Source organism: Poecilia reticulata, linkage group LG13, assembly GCF_000633615.1.
Source record: "Poecilia reticulata strain Guanapo linkage group LG13, Guppy_female_1.0+MT, whole genome shotgun sequence".
Lineage (NCBI taxonomy): Eukaryota > Metazoa > Chordata > Actinopteri > Cyprinodontiformes > Poeciliidae > Poecilia > Poecilia reticulata.
The window spans coordinates 32,706,933-32,722,675 of NC_024343.1; the positions used below are offsets into that span (position 1 = coordinate 32,706,933).

Consider the following 15,743-nt stretch of genomic DNA (forward strand, 5'->3'; position numbering starts at 1 on the left):
TGTGTGTGTGTGCAGCTGCGAGTGCGGAGCAGCAGAAGGAGCAGGAGCGCTGCCGGCGGCGGCAGCTCTACAAGGAGAAGCGTTTCTTCTGCGAACTCTGCAACAAAGGCTTCCACCAGAACCACCAGCTGACCAAACACATGGCCAGCCACCGCAAGCCCTTCCCCTGCGACGCCTGCGACAAAGGCTTCTACAAGGCGCACATGCTGCTCAAGCACCAGCAGAGCCACCAGCTGCGGGAGGCGCAGGAGCGCGACCCGGACAAGCTGCTGCAATGCGATCAGTGCAGCAGGAAGTTCCGCCTCCTGCGACAGCTGCGGATCCACCAAGCGTCGCATCGGCTGGAGAAGACGCCGCTGGAGTGTCATGCCTGCGACCGCACCTTCACCTCTGCCGCTGCGCTGCGGTCCCATGAGGTGTCACACGCTAAGGTGAAACCGTTCATGTGTGACGTCTGTGGGAAGAGCTTCACCAGGAAGAAGAGCCTGCAGGAGCACCAGAGGGTCCACACAGGGGCGCGGCCGTACCCCTGCCAGACCTGCGGCAAGAGGTTCTCCACCAGCGGCAACCTACGCGTCCACAAGAGGTCACACTCTGACGAGCGGCCGTACAAGTGCAGCGAGTGCGACAAGGCTTTTAAATGCAGGATGGGGCTGATGCAGCACCGGGTGGTCCACTCCGGAGAGAAACCCTTCACCTGCCATACCTGTGGACTGAGCTTCGGCCTCAAGTACAACCTGCAGCGACACCTGCACCTCCACAACGGAGAGAAACCCCACAGGTAGGCAGACCCGAAACATTTCCATCAAGATTCAGACCCCATGCACACCGAGACTGTTGTAGGCAGCGGCGGGGACAGTCTGAGCTAACTGTAGTGTAGCATTTTTGCTATCTTTGAAATATTTAGCACCTCTAGACTAAAACGAGCTCTTCTAATAATGGAGGTAATTATTTACTTTGTGCTTTTACTAACTTTATAAACACGATATCTAGAGGCATCATGTGCTTCCCTCTGCTCTCCACCAGGTGTCATCAGTGTGGTGAAGGTTTCTCAGGAACCTGGGCTCTGAAAACCCACATGCTGGTTCACGGTGTGGAGAAGCCCTTCATGTGCGACTGCTGTGGAAAAACCTTTTTCTACAACTGTCAGCTGCAGAAACACCAGCAGCTGGTTCACGGTGACCTGGAGGGCCGGCTGCCCGGCGCCGTGCGCCGCAGGTCCACCGGAGTCAAACCGTTCACCTGCAAAATGTGCCTGAAGAGTTTCAGCAGCAGCAGCACGCTCCGGATGCACGAGAAGAGCCACCAGCAGACCAAGGAGTTTGCCTGCAACACCTGCGGGAAGACCTTCCACCTGCGGCACATGCTGCGCTACCACCAGCGGCAGCACACCGGCGACCGGCCGCACGTCTGCGCCTTCTGCAACAAAGGCTTCCTGCAGGCGTCGCAGCTGAGGCAGCACGAGCTGCTGCACACTGGGGTGAAGCCGCACCACTGTGAGCAGTGCGGCAAAGAGTTCAGGACGCCTCAGAACTACCACCGCCACCTGCTGGTGCACACTGGAGAGAAGCCGTACCAGTGCAGCGTGTGCAGCCGCCGGTTTCGGCAATCCAACCAGCTCAAGTCCCACATGCAGATCCACACGGGCATCAAGCTGTACTCCTGCGACCGCTGCCACCTGGGCTTCTCCGACTCCCGGCAGCTGAAGAAGCACCACTGTGGAGACGAGTCGCAGGACACGCTGGAGTCCGGCAGCAAAGGCAGGAGACAGCGGGACGTCTTCGGCTGGACGCCCAACTTCAACAGCTAGACGCTTCAGACTCAACGACGGAAAGGAAACCATGACTTTACAACATGGAGACCAACGGTTGATGTGGTCAGCTGTGTTCTTCTTCTGCACACAAATGGACAATCTGGTGTTCTTTACCTTCGTTCTGCAGACATCCAGACAAACATTTCGTGTTTAAACTCAGGGATTCAGTAATATGGAAAACCCAAATGCATCCAAACACTGATTGGTCCATCAGCCGATCCAGGCGTCCATTCTGTTCCAAACCTGCAGCGTCGGGTGATTTGATGGTCCAGTTTCCTGTCAAACCGCAGAGAAAAACTAACCAAGTGTAAAACTTTTTAAATTTAAATTTGTTCTGACAAAATCCTGAACTCGGCTTTCAATTTGTAGAATAAAAGTCATTATTTGCACTAGGAGGAATCTGCTTCGTGTCTATAATGTAGAAGATTTCATGGGTTTTTGGAATAAAATTATAAATGGATAAAATGGAATAAAAGACCAGAGAGTTCTTGTCATAGCAATGAATTAAAGCAGGAGTCAGACCTTTACCATCCTGCCTTAGCAATAAAACCTATATAAAACTAAACAGATTTGAAATGTGCTTCATCTCTGGTTGTATAACAAAGACTTGCATACCAAAGAACGAATGATTTTCTTCAATGAAAAAAATAATTTGCAAACAAAAGACAAATAGATTACTTCATAAAAGAGAATATTACTTTTATTCTTTATTATACGTCTTTTTCTGCTGACTTCCACAATACTTTTATTATCTTTATATGCATAAATGTTATGTAGTTTTGAAAAAATGTGTGGAACTAAAGGAAAAAGAGAGAAAATTACTAAAATTGGAAATCAATTTATTTTCATAGCACAAATCTAAAAAAAAGTCCCTCTTAAAGTTGCAGAAAGTTCGGGATGTTACACATTCATGAACAGCAGGGGGCGGTATGCGCTTTTAAAAATGCTAGAGATCCGCCATTATAAAAAAGAAGAAGAGAGTGACCTGAGGACGCATGCGCACAGTCCCAACAACAGTCAGTTCAGGCGGGTTCAGTCCACAAGCTAACGTCCAAAGAATATCAAAAACGGTCAAAAGCCACCGACGTTTGACTCCTGGTACCTAATTTACTCAAACAGCATGACGCCTTGCGGGCTGCGAAGCTGGAGCGGCTCGTATCCGGTAACCGTTGACGAGTAAACTTTGGACCGGCTAACGTTAGTTAGCTTCAGTTGGAGCTAAAGCAGGTGAGGCGGGGCTGGCTCTGGTAAACTCTGAGCGGGGGGGGTTCGGAGGCAGTTGGAGGGGTTCTGTTGGGATGCTCTCTGACCGCAGGAGGAGATGTTTGGTCCCCGTTTTCAGCTGGAGAACCTGTCGGTGTCAGAGAGCCGTTAGTCTGGGGAACACAGGGCGGTTTAACGGATGTTTTAGCTTAACGAAATTTAAAGAAAAGCGTTGTCATTGAATGAATTCGTAATTCGACTCCCAGCTTTTAGGAAAACAAGCGTTTTTATTAGCTATCTACAATGTAGCTTTACAAAAGTCTGTTTTCCCTTCTAGTGTACGTAATTGTTCATTATTATAGCTACACTTTATTTCTTTCAGTAGTTAATAATCAGCCATATTCATATTTCATGTTAGAGGTATACATTTTCCATTTTCTTTTTTTTTTAAATATACTTGTATACATTTTATACAAGTATATTTAAGTTTCTGTGGGGATTTTTTCAACATAATGCAAAGCAAACAGATTATGTTTGAAAGAAAACAGACATTTTGAGTTAAAACATTACAAATATATGAAATCCTGCTCTCAAATTAAAATAAATTGAAAGCTTTTGGTATTAATTCCTGCATATGTGCTGACAGGAACTCAGAGGAAATTGTGGTAATTTGCTAACATGTGGAAGAGAAACTTAAAAATATTGATCTGATACCAATACTCCGCTTGGTACTGATAGTATTGATAACTAGGTCGATAGCCCAGACTTAAATTACGAACTGTTAGCATAATTTTAGGATTTAATTTTCCCTTGGGATCAGTAAAGTATTTTTGAATTGAATAAACACAAGCTGCTCTGGCAGGAAACTCAAAATTGCTTGAACAAGATGGCGGCCACGCTGCTTCTTTGTGAGTAAAATATTTGAATCAGTTTGTTTCTAACCCTGCTACATAATAGTTCAGCCAGCAAACAGGGGAAAGCCAACATCTCAGAGGGTCGTCTGGTGAAATGGGCTTTTTCTGGTGGTTTTTATGTAGCAGATATGGGCTCAGAAAAACGGCTTTTATTTCAAAGTGCATCTGAAAAACTGACTGGTAGATAAACTTCAGATGAGTCCCATTAAACCCGAGTTATTTCTTGTTGACACTTTGCAGTCAGACATGTTTCATGTGGGACTAGAGGTGGAAAATATGTAAACAAGTTCTGGTTACCAAAAAGCAGAAAAAATCTGAAATCAGTTAAGCATAAAATCCACAAATGAAACAAAATGTTGTGGTTCAACAAAACATATTTAGTTTCATGTTAAAATAAATTATGTGCAAAACTAAGAATCTTGTTTTAATATAAAATAAAATTTTAAAAAATGTCACATAAAAAACCGTGTGCTCACTTCCTAATGACCAGGAGCTGTGACTGCGGTCAGCGTTTTGACTTTTAGCTTTCATCTTCCTCCTGCTCCTCCTCTTCCTCAGGGCTTTTCTCCACCTCAGATTCTTCTGTCCTCTTTCTGCTCCGACTTCACGTTTCCTTTTTACTCACAGCAGGTTTATTAATATTTCTGCAAATTAACTAGAATTCTCCTAACTCAATTCGTCCGATGGGATGTTGGGTCTAAATATGATGCAATGACCAGCAGGGGGCGCCCTTTGTCACCAGGAAACACTACAGCTGAGGATGATGATGGTTTGTGCTTCAACAGTGTTCACTTGTTCCTCGACTGACGAAGAGGACAAAGATGTCTCCGGTGTCTGAGGTGGAGGAAGGAGGCAGGCAGGAGCTGGCTCTGACCTGGGAAGACTGTCTGTGTCCGGTCTGTCTGGACATCTTCATAGAGCCCGTCACCCTGCCCTGCACACACTCCTTCTGCAAGGTACCACACACACACACACACACAGAGTTCTGCTGCAGGGACTGTCCATAATAACGATCCAGTTCTTTGACCGTTTTGAATTCAGCACCTGAAAATGAACCAAAACTAAACCTGCTGCCGTAACTAATAAAAACTGAACTGAAACTGTCACACCTGCTGCTGTAAAGTCGTCGTCCGGCTGTGGTTACCATGGTAACAGAGGGAGGCGATGCTTGAGCTGGAGTCACCATGGTAACGGAAATGACTAGTGATGCTGGGGTCTGAGAAGGCTGGACGTGTCGATCTGTTTCCATAGAAACGGCCATCAGATGCTGCTGCTGCTTCTAAACCTAAAGTACAACAGAAGCTGTCCAGCAGGTGGCGCTCTGCCTCCACCACTCATCCCAGTGTGTGTGTGTGTGTGTGTGTGTTGGTTCCAGGGCTGCTTCCTGGAGTCGGTGGACAAGGCGACGCTGTGCTGCCCCATGTGCAGGAAGCGGGTCTCCAACTGGGCCCGCCGCAACAACAAGAAGAACACGCTGGTGAACCTGGAGCTGTGGAACCGGATTCAGACCCTCTTCCCTCTGCAGTGTCAGCGCCGCCTGAACGGCCAGGACGCTGAGGAGGAGGACCGCATAGGTACGCCACAGACACACAGGTACACCGCACCAGCCAATCAGAGGCAGGGTAATCACACAGGTTCACCTGACAAGGCGTGTTTCCGCATTGACTTCCTGATCCTGAACTCAGTTCACATCTTGGTCCGATACCCGACCCAGAAACAGAACTTCTCCTGGTCCACAACTAGGGCAGAAACGATTGATTATTGAAATAACTGTCAACTAATTTAGTAATTAATCATTGACCAGAGCATACAGATTCAAAATGTCCATTTGCTGGAAGAACAAGACAGATTAAAAAACCTTGTGTCTCTAAATCTGTTCCACCCAGAACTCCTCACCTGGTTCAGATTCTGCAGAATCTTCTATTAGCAGCTTCTGCTCTCCAATTATCAATCAGTTAATCGGCAGATCAGCTCTACTCCGTATTGATCAACAGAAAACGCTGAGCTTTTCACATTTAGCTGCTGATGCTTCCTTTGCTACAAATGAAAAGTTCACTAAAGGAATAATGTCAGGCAATCAAATGTTTATTTAAAAATAAATGTAATTGTTTACATCTTTTAATGAATTTCTAATGTATAAAAAGGCATAACTGAAAAACCTGAATAAATTTAATCCTCTGAATAATTGATTACTAAAATAGTTGTTAGTTGCAGCTCTAAGCACAATGTAGTATTTGTCTGAAAAATGGGACTTGAACTGTTTCAAATCCAAACACAACACACACTAACACTAACACACACACTAACACTAACACACACACTAACACACACTGTCAGACCAACTGATCCTCCAACTGATCCTCTGTAAAACCTCCAGAGCCATTTTTGTTTTTAAAATCTCTGACCTGAGGAAAAGCAGCTGTCACATGAGCTCTGCATCACTAACGTGTGTGTGTGTGTGTGTGTGTGTGTGTGTGTGTGTGTGTGTGTGTGTGTGTGTGTGTGTGTGTGTGTAGTTCCCAGAACGCATCCCAGGGTCTGCCCTCCTGGAGAGCTGCGGCAGGAGTACGAGGATCAGGTGACCAAGGTGGGGTCAGGGTGGGCGGGGTCTTGTTCTTATTTTGATTTGCTAATTTTGCTCATTTTAAATTAAAATAACTCAAAAAAAAAAAAACAACACATGGCACCAACATGGGCATTTTGGCCTGGTGACGGTGTGACATCACTGTGGTGTCATCCAGGTGTGAGTCTGCTCCAGGATCTCTGAAGCTTTACTTCGGTCTGCCGTCCGTTTGTAAACGTTGCTTCTTTAAATAAAGCTTGATGTTGGTGACGGTGAGGTCACTGACGGAGCGTGTTTGCAGCTGATGGAGGAGCGGAGGGCTCAGGACGAGGAGGAGAGCAAAGCAAGCGAGGAGCTGATCCAGAAGCTGCTGGCTGAGGAGCAGCAGCAGCTGCAGGAGGAGATGAGGAGGAAGGAGGAAGACGAGCGTCTGGCCAAGCTGCTGAGCAACCAGCTGGTCCGTGAGGTCGCTGAGAGGTCACGGAGAGGTCACCGTGTACTGTGGGTCATGCTAAGCTGCTTTCCTCCCACAGAACTCCCAGGAGAACCTTCGTGTTCCCGACGTCGCTCCGGTCAAGAAGAAGAAGGAGGTCGTTATGGGACACATGGACAGGTGAGTCGCACCTGATTCAACGCCACCTAATTGACGTCTGTTACCATGGAGATGGAGTCAGTCTGCTCCAGACCAGGGTGTCCTTGCACCCCTAAAACGTTTTAAATATATACATCTAAAATTAAGCCCTAAATGTAATTTTCATAAACATTTTGGCCTTTAATATTTTAACCTCAGGTCTGAATTTTGTTAGCTGAGCAAACCAGTTAATTCCAGTCCACCAGCAAACCTCAGTCTCTGTTCACCTGAAGTGAACTCTTCAGTTCACACGCAGACTGGAGACCACTCCTGAAGCAGACTACAGGGCAGGGCATTCTGGGTAAATGCCACCAAAACAGACGTGCTAGCCTAGCGCTAGCAGGAGAAATGGCTCATGGGCTTTTGCCAAAGACAAAAAGAGAAATCCTACAACTGTTAGATACTGACATAACCCTATTTTTGTTTTTATTTGGTGAAGAAGGAAGTTGCGGTCTTCAGATATTTTTGTGTTGCTTCCTTCGGTGGTTCTTGGTGCAGCGCCCCCACAGGTGAGGAGGGGAACAGGTTCCCGAAAGGAATCTGTAACTAATGTTACAGTTATGGTCCTCAGTCGAACCGAGTTTATCGTGACTCTGATACAGAACCAAGCAGAAGCTCTGAGAACGGAGTAGTTTCTGTTCTCTCACACAGTGTGGCATCTGCCCTGCTGCAGACACATTCGATATTTTAAATCTCTAATCCCTGTTCAGAAATGAGCCTCTGACTTTGGGTCAAAGTCTGGAGGAGTCGAAGGTTTCAGGTCCAAACCGCCATGGAGTTCCTGTGTCCCTGCGGCTGGAACCGGGTCTGTTTGGTTCTGATGGGTCTGACTGATTCCCAGTCAGGTTTAGTGGAACCTGGTTCTGTTGGATCAGCTGAACCCAGTTTCATTCAGCTGCTCTCCAGGTTCCTGGTCACATGGTCTGTGTGACAGGAAGTGACACGGTTGACCTGTTTGTTTCAGGTTCCTGTGTCCCTGCCCTCCGCCAGGCTCCGCCCCCGGCTTCATAACCAATAAGGTCAGTTTGAACGACGCCTGAATCTCTCTGCAGCCGATGCAAAGTGATGACATCACGTGCTCCAACTTCCTGTTTCAGGAGAACATCCTCCTGATGGAGGCGGAGCTTCACGCGGAGCAGCCCCGCCCACCGGTATCATCGAAGAGGAAGAGCTCGGAGCTAGACCCGATGGAGGAGGAGGAGATGACCTCCAAGCGAGTCCAGGTGTGCTCCCCACCTGGAGAGGAGCGGCCGCTGCCGGACTGGGAGGCGGAGCTTCAGGTGAGGCAGCAGCAGGAGGAGGACGACCTCCACCTGGCTCTGCTGCTCCAGAGGGATCTGGACCGGGAGGAGCGACGGAGAGTCACGGACCGGAGCAAAGGCTCCTCTGACCCCTACCTGCTGCGCGCCCAGAGAGGTGGCATGGAGGAGGCGGGGCCGTCACGCATGTCTGCAGGAGGAAGAATACGCCGGATGCGCAGCAGCTCCGTCAGCAGCTCCGTCAGCAGCTCCGTCAGCTTCCCGTTCCTGCGCTCGGCCTCCTCTACCTCGGTGGTGAGCAAAGGAAGCAAGCAGGTCACTCTGACCGAGATGTTCCCTCTTCCTCGCTCCTGCTCCTCTGCCTCCGCTGCCACAAGTAACGCAAAATAAAATCATTTTATTTTGTAACCTGCACTTCCTGCTGATCAGTGATCACTTTCTCTTCACGGTTTGTTTTCTGATGTTTCTGTGATCATGTGATCAGTCATGTGCCTCTCCGATTCAACGGCCCCCCCTGGTGGTCGTATCAGAGGAAGTCGGACTGATGGGCCGAATCTGCTAAACATTTAACCACAGATAAAATCAGCAACTTAAACCTTAACAGTTATTGATCTGATTGGTCAGATCAGTGAATGACGGCATGGGATGCGCTGCAGCTCCTCCCCCATTAGCGCCTGGAGCATCAGCTGCTGTATGCAACACTATCATGGTTGGATCCTGCAGGGGGCGCTGTGAACTGTTCCTGCAGGATTCAGAAAGTTATCAAAATGTTTTTTTTTGTTTTTTCTCAAATTTTAGTTTAAATACAAAAATGTTTGATTAGAAATAAAAGTTCTGCTAAGTTTCTCGTGCTTTGGTTCTTTAAACTCGTCGTCCTGATGATCCAAACAGACTGAACCAGTCAGAACCAGATCTGGCCCATACGGACCTGGTTCCAGTGCCTCTGGCTGGTTTCTGGTTTTTAAAGGATCCTTTTTATTTTACAAACTAGGATTCTTTAGTATCAGTCAGAAGCTTCGGATTGTGTTCCGTCATCTGGACAATGGAAAATGTCTGAACCACTAGGAGGCGACACTGAGACATGACAAATATTTAAATCAAAGAACTGATGAATTAGCTCTTTAATCAAAAGCAGTATAAAACAATAGGAAATTCATCCATCCACTTTCTTTCACCCTTGTCCCTCAGTGGGGTCAGGAGGGTTGCTGGTGCCTCTCCAGCTGGCGTTCTGGGCGAGAGGCGGGGTCACCCTGGCGAGGTCACCCTGGACAGGTCGCCAGTCTGTCACAGGGCAACACAGAGACACACAACCATGCACACACACACACCTAGGGGCAATTTAGACAGACCAATTAACCTGACAGTCATGTTTTTGGACTGTGGGAGGAAACCGGAGTACCTGGAGAAAACCCACCATGCAGGGAGAACATGGAGACTCCATGCAGAAAGACCGGGAATTGAACCGAGAACCTTCTTGCTGCAAGGCAGCAGCTCTACCAACTGCGCCACTGTGCAGCCCATAGGAAATTCAAATGAAGCCAAATCAAAAGTTTAGTACAAATATAGATGAAGATTAGCTGAATTAAAAAATGATCTAAATGACTAAAAACTCAAATCACATGAATTGATCTGCCTGTAAAAGCATCATGTTTACCCAGTCACACGACAAAAATAAAACTAAACCTTTAGCTGTAACCTGGTTAGCTTTGAGCTAAATGTTTAGTTCTGACGTAGCTCAGCATTTAACTCCAAACTGATTAGTGAGCTAAATATTTAACTGCAAACTAAACAAGCTTACTATTTCCAAATATTCAGTTAGACAGAATTATCTAAATATTTAGCTAGCTCCGAGCTAACATGCTTAGCTAATATGAAGCGGAAGTGGATTATCAAAATAAAAGCTGGTCTTGAGAACTTCTAAACCACTGAGTACTTCAGCTGCGCTGATGGAGTCACTGTTTCGGTAAACATCTGTTGTCTTTAAAACGCCTCATCCTTTAAGATGAAACGACACGACGCCATTTGAAAGAAGCCATTTATAAAAATAGTCGGAAGAACTTTATCGTCAAATGAATTATCCCCATTTTTATTTTTGAGATCAATATAGCTACAAACTAAATATTTATTCTGCTAAACATGCAGTTTGAATTTAAGTGTTCAGTTGAGTAACGATTTATTTATTTAGTTTGTGTTTGATGTTTTATTTTTTTCTGAATATCAAAATGGCTCCATAAGATCATAATGGTTTTAGATAAAAGCTCCTTAAAAGTCAAATCTAAACCACCAATGGCTGATAAACATTAAAATGTGACTAATGGAAGGAACTGGATTATCTGGGCAAACAGCAGACAGAGCAGCTCAGAATGTATTTAACATAAACAGTAAATATGTGCAAATGACGTAATATTTGACCTCGGTCACATGATGATGGTTATATTCGAGCTGAATGACAAGCTCAGCTTAAAACCTCAAATAAACTTCTTTAAACATATTTCTGGAGTGTGATAAAGTTTCTTTTAGTGTTTCTGTGGCTGCAGTGGTTTCATAATAAAATCAGATCCGGTCTGAAGCAGAACCGGTGTTGTCCTGGTAATGATCTCAGTGGGTTTAACATTTTCTATATGAGCTGAAAACAACAAAATGGAACCAGAAATCTGTTGCTGCTGCTTATTTCAACCAGAACCCAGAATAAATTCAGATTTAATCTCTGAAAGTCAAAGTTAGCGTGTTTTCCAGGATGGGGTTCAAATGTTCGCAGGACGTTTCGTCACCATGATGTGGTTTCTGTTGTTTCCCTGCGGCGGGTCATGTGACCCTGATGAGTCGCGTGCTGACGTCAGAGCTGAACCCAGAAAACACGGTTCTCGAGGATCTCAGGAGTTCTGGTTCAACTCATGTCTGTGGGATTTTGGGTCGAGTCATGAACGGCTCTGACGTTTCAGTTTGAGCCGCCGTTTGTAAACCACACACTGAAAAATTAACAATAATTTGTGTCGTATGAGAAAATATGTGTTTTGGAAACCAACGATTTTGCTAGCTAGCAAGCTATTTAGCTGGCTAAACTCTTAGCTTCGATAAACGTTTTTTTTTATTATTTACAAAATCTCTTGTCATTAAAGGACTTAGGTCATTATATTAGGAATGTGACAATATTTTGTTTACCAATTAAAAATAGTTGAGTTAAATATAGTTCACTTCTTCACTTGTATTTATGGAACAGAATATTTTGTTTAGTAGCAAAATATTTTGCTCCAACCTAAATATTTAGTTTGAATTATCTTTCAGCAACAAAAGGTGGTAATTTTACCAGTCAAAAAATGACTCAGGTCACTATTTTGTGAGGACATTTAAAGTAGCTAAATGTTTATTATAGAAACTAAATATTAACTTGGCTAACTAAATATTTATCTTCAAACTTAATATTTAACGTACAGGTATCTTGCTCACTAGGTATTTATGAAACTGAATATTTATGTCAGTAAATAAAATTTAGCTTCAAACTACATATTTAGTTTGGAGATAAATATTTAGCTTAGAAACAAAATATTTAGTTCCAACCCAGTTAGCTAAATATTCAGTTAGCTCTGAGAAAGCTACATTTACAAGCCAGATATTGGTTGGCTGCCCTACATTTAGTTGGTTTACATATTTATCTATCTGATAAAATTGAGTTTAAAGTGACATTTATAAATGTAGAAATGTTGAAAATATGGCTGAAAATGAAACCCCCATTTGTTTCTCTTATGTCAGACGCCTCACAGCTCTCAGTCAGTCCCAGGGGTCCACTAATGGACAGATCCAGAACCAGTCCAATGTTCCACTACGATGGACCAGAACCAGCTGGACAACATTGGGTACCAACTGTAAACTGAAACTAAATCAGGAGATTTAAGCAACATTTTTCATTGACTGGTTCTGTTTTCTGGACCAGCAGAAAACAGAACTGGACCCAGTTTGGTGAAGGGAATCCCTCACGCCTGAGAATGGTTTGTTCTCCCTGATCCCGGGTCCAGGATCCGGACCTGCAGCCGGTCCCACGGAGGAGAACCTGATGATGTCAGTGATGAGACATCAACACATTTCCCATGAATCTTTGCTGCCCTACAGTGAATCACAGGAGCAAAAATAAGTGGTTCTGCTTTCAAAGAACTGAAAATAGAAGAATAAGGTCAAGTGACGACCAGCAGCTGGTCCTTCCAGAGACGAATCCAGGTTATGTCCACCGTGTCCTCTGACCCTGGATCAGACCAGAAGAACTGACTGACCTCCAGTAACGAAATGTTTTTATTTGACTCAAAAATCCAGGATCTCCATCAGTTTATGCTGGTTTTATGTTTGAGCTTTCCCTCATGTTATGTTATTCTCTCATCAAAATCTTACGTTGCTTTGCTTTGATTCAACCCTTTCAATCTCCGTGGGAACCATTCAGTTAAGCAAAGCGCCTGGGTGGACCTAGCCCCGCCTTCGAGGTGCAGCTCCTCCCCCACTCAGCTCCTTCAGACTGTTCAATTAGCAACTCAGCAACCTGAGATCGAAAACAGATTCACCGAAGCTACAGAACGCCATGCTTCAAACAAACCTCATTAATAAAAGGTTATGAGGAATTGAACCACAGCGTAGTGAAAAGAGCTGCTGCTACAATAGCAAACAATCGGTTCAATGCATAATTAGTGCAAATAATACATTTTCAAATCTTTCTTAACTAAAAAAGTAATAATCATAACCCCTCATTTGCTCAGACAAGCAACTTTAATCTTAGAAATGAACAGTGGAAGTCAATATTGTATATGTGCATTGGAAAATTAAATATTTAGTTACAAAAACTAAATGTTTAGTTGGAAAAATATTTTATTTGGATCTGAATATGTTGTTTGGGAACTAAATATTTAGCTCAGACATAAACATTTAGTTGGAACTACATATTTAGCTTACTAACAAAATATTTAATATGACATTTTCAAATGAATTTTTAAATTTCAAATTAAATATTGAATGCTATTAAAATATATATGCTATATGAACATAAATTTATGTTTCAAAAATGTCATTTGTGAACTTAAGATTTCAAATTAAATATTTAGTTCGAATCTTTGACATTTATAAACGTATTTACGTAACATGATGAAAATATGACTGAAGACTGAAAAACCCACGTTTTAAACCAAATGACTGCTGTTATATTTTGCTGTCATTTTAGAAAAGACGCCCAATAATAAATGAGACGAGCTCAGATGGATATGGAAACGGAATCACGGATAAAACTCATCGGTTTCTGATCGGCTGCTGACTGAACAGGTAGAAACCAGATTAGCTAAAGCTGTTAGCCTGTTAGCCTGTTCCGGAGCAAGCTAGCTGCATGGGATAAATCACCATGGCAACTGCCACAAAAAGCAGTGCCGAATTAATTCGGCCGAATTAAGCCGAATTAATTCGGTTTAATTCGGCTTAATTAAGCCGAATTGAGGCTTAATTAAACCAGGATATCTGGAGAATCCCGGCTTAATCCGCTATTCTGGTTTAATAGAACATCCCTAATCACTGCTCTGGCTTCCTGTCCCCAGTCTTTGTCCTGGTCTTCTTCCCTGTCCTCGCTCAGCAGGCGTGTCCTGCCGTCTCAGATTATAAATGAGTCCTTTGTTCCGCTCAGCGTCTAAACCGGGCCGTCGGACCTCACGGTGAGTTCTGCTTTTTTTTTTCTCTTTATGACTCCATGTGATGCTGATTCAGTTTGAAACCTCTGCAGCACCTAAATTAATTTTTACAGACACGTTTCAGCTTCCAATAATTCTCAGATTTCTGATCCGAACTGAGTATTTCACACCGAAACATTCAGGACAAAGTCACTTTCCAGCTCCTTTATAAAATAATTTGTGTCAAGAGCCTAAAAATTACCAATAATGTTAATAATCAGTTATGTTTTCCTGCTGTTTAGCATAAACAAAAATGTAATCTTTTTTCCTGATCTGGAACTTTTTAACAATTGCTTCCGAAAGTTTAATAAAAATGCATATTTTAAACAAAAGAAGAATTTTGTTTAAAATGTGTCTGGAGTCTGCTGTGGAAACTTTTATAAATCTGAATAGAAGCTCAGTTCCTGAGCTTCTGAAAAACTCAGGAACAAATCATTTTCCAGCTTCATTATAAAATAATTTGTGTCAAGATTCTAAAAAAATACCAATAATTCTAATAGTTATGTTTTTCAATTATTTAATTGTTTTTTCTGATCTGAAGCTTTTGTTAAATCGTGTATTAAAGTTTAATAAAAATATACATTTTAGCAAAAGAAGAAGAATTTGCATTGAAGCTTCTGCTGGTAGGAAACTTCTATATGTGGGAGCTTCTGTGATTGGCTGCTTAGTTGTGACATCACACAGGTAAAAAACAAACACTTGAACCTGTTCTGTGACGTCAGAGCTCGTGTTCTTCAGAGCAGGATCGGTTCTGATCCATCAGCACTGATCGTTTTTAACCCTTTGTTGACAGATGTGCGTGTCAAGGTATCTGTTATATGTGGGCGTGGCTCTGGTTCCCATGGTGATCATCTGCATGGTGTCCAACATCCTGCTGCTGTTTCCAGAGATGACGTACCACTACCTGCTGGATGGCCATGTGACCAGAGAGGCTACCTGGGCTACGGGCCTGTGGGCCTCCGGCTTCCTGGTGAGGTCGTGGCAAAGTGAAAGGTCATGTGTGTTTGTTTCTCGGCGGCCATGTTGTATCTCACAGCGGTTTGGTTTCAGGTTTTACTCGGAGCGAACGCCTTCATCAAGCGCAGCAGAACCAGAGGCTTCATTGCTTCCAGGACTCAGGTGAGCTCCACAGCTGCAGCTGACTGACCCACTAACATCTGGCCCACTTCACCTCGGAACCAGGTGGAACCTGGGTCCAACATCTGCTGTCAGGTTTCTCTGATCCAGTCCAAACCACAAAACATCTGGCGCACCAGGAACTACATCCAAAATACAACCTGTTGTTATAGACGTGTGCTTTTGTTTCCAGATGTTCCTCCAGATGTTTCTCAGGTATAACAGTTGTGTCTGTATTTCCAGATGTTTGGTCTGGCCCTGTACTCCTGCCTGGGGCTGCTGGCTGCCGCCGCCTGTTGTATGGTCAGCACCACCGGTCTGGTTCAGGGTCCTCTGTGTCTCTACAACTCGTCCTCCGGTCTCACTTGGGGTGTCCCCCTGAAGCCCGTCCCCAACAGGTGAGAGAGACCCGTCACAGGTCCAGATGTTGTGGTCTCAGTCCAGATGTTGTGGTCTCAGTCCAGATGTTGTGGTCTCAGTCCAGATATTATGGTCTCAGTCCAGATGTTATGGTCTGGTTTCAGTCCAGATGTTGTGGTCTCAGTCCAGATGTT

The 15,743-nt window shown here is 44.3% G+C and overlaps 3 protein-coding genes across 10 annotated transcripts in view; all 3 read left to right on the forward strand.

The window, feature by feature from the left end:
* Positions 1 to 2,212, forward strand: part of LOC103475243 (zinc finger protein 345-like) — a 5,347-nt gene extending 3,135 nt beyond the window's left edge. Inside the window, exons 5-6 of the mRNA XM_008426720.2 lie at positions 16 to 781; positions 1,027 to 2,212. Coding sequence (XP_008424942.1) covers positions 16 to 781; positions 1,027 to 1,810 — 1,550 coding nt within the window. The 3' untranslated portion in view covers positions 1,811 to 2,212. The remainder of the gene's footprint in view (positions 1 to 15; positions 782 to 1,026) is intronic.
* Positions 2,213 to 2,781: 569 nt separating this feature from the next.
* On the forward strand, positions 2,782 to 8,797 carry rnf168 (ring finger protein 168). 2 transcript variants are annotated; one of them, XM_008426722.2, is made up of 8 exons: positions 2,782 to 3,040; positions 4,716 to 4,886; positions 5,306 to 5,504; positions 6,447 to 6,508; positions 6,795 to 6,950; positions 7,027 to 7,106; positions 8,089 to 8,143; positions 8,222 to 8,797. In XM_008426722.2, the coding sequence occupies exons 2-8, from the start codon at positions 4,752 to 4,754 to the stop codon at positions 8,771 to 8,773; spliced, it is 1,239 nt and encodes a 412-aa protein (XP_008424944.1). In that variant the 5' UTR covers positions 2,782 to 3,040; positions 4,716 to 4,751; the 3' UTR covers positions 8,774 to 8,797. The 2 variants fall into 2 exon arrangements, with proteins under 2 accessions (XP_008424944.1, XP_008424943.1); XM_008426721.1 differs by having other exon boundaries at positions 2,783 to 3,040; positions 6,447 to 6,517.
* Positions 8,798 to 11,209: 2,412 nt separating this feature from the next.
* The window catches only part of LOC103475245 (transmembrane 4 L6 family member 5), a 5,708-nt gene continuing 1,174 nt past the window's right edge, over positions 11,210 to 15,743 (forward strand). Inside the window, exons 1-10 of one of the 7 annotated variants that reach the window (XM_017308092.1) lie at positions 11,210 to 11,279; positions 12,134 to 12,237; positions 12,318 to 12,439; positions 13,581 to 13,678; positions 13,945 to 14,058; positions 14,662 to 14,757; positions 14,867 to 14,880; positions 14,961 to 15,043; positions 15,124 to 15,192; positions 15,433 to 15,587. In XM_017308092.1, coding sequence (XP_017163581.1) covers positions 14,009 to 14,058; positions 14,662 to 14,757; positions 14,867 to 14,880; positions 14,961 to 15,043; positions 15,124 to 15,192; positions 15,433 to 15,587 — 467 coding nt within the window. In that variant the 5' untranslated portion in view covers positions 11,210 to 11,279; positions 12,134 to 12,237; positions 12,318 to 12,439; positions 13,581 to 13,678; positions 13,945 to 14,008. Of the gene's footprint in view, positions 11,280 to 12,032; positions 12,238 to 12,314; positions 12,440 to 13,437; positions 13,679 to 13,761; positions 14,059 to 14,661; positions 14,758 to 14,866; positions 15,044 to 15,123; positions 15,193 to 15,432; positions 15,588 to 15,743 lie in introns of those variants that run through there. The other 6 variants (XM_017308093.1, XM_008426725.2, XM_017308095.1 and 3 more) reach the window with 6 other exon arrangements.

Excerpts from the sequence above, each read along its gene's own strand:
- rnf168 (XM_008426721.1), top strand. The coding sequence starts at position 4,752 with ATGTCTCCGGTGTCTGAGGTGGAGGAAGGAGGCAGGCAGGAGCTGGCT. Across the intron at positions 5,505-6,446 it reads TGAGGAGGAGGACCGCATAG|TTCCCAGAACGCATCCCAGG; the intron begins GTACGCCACAGA and ends GTGTGTGTGTAG. Across the intron at positions 6,951-7,026 it reads AGCTGCTGAGCAACCAGCTG|AACTCCCAGGAGAACCTTCG; the intron begins GTCCGTGAGGTC and ends TTCCTCCCACAG.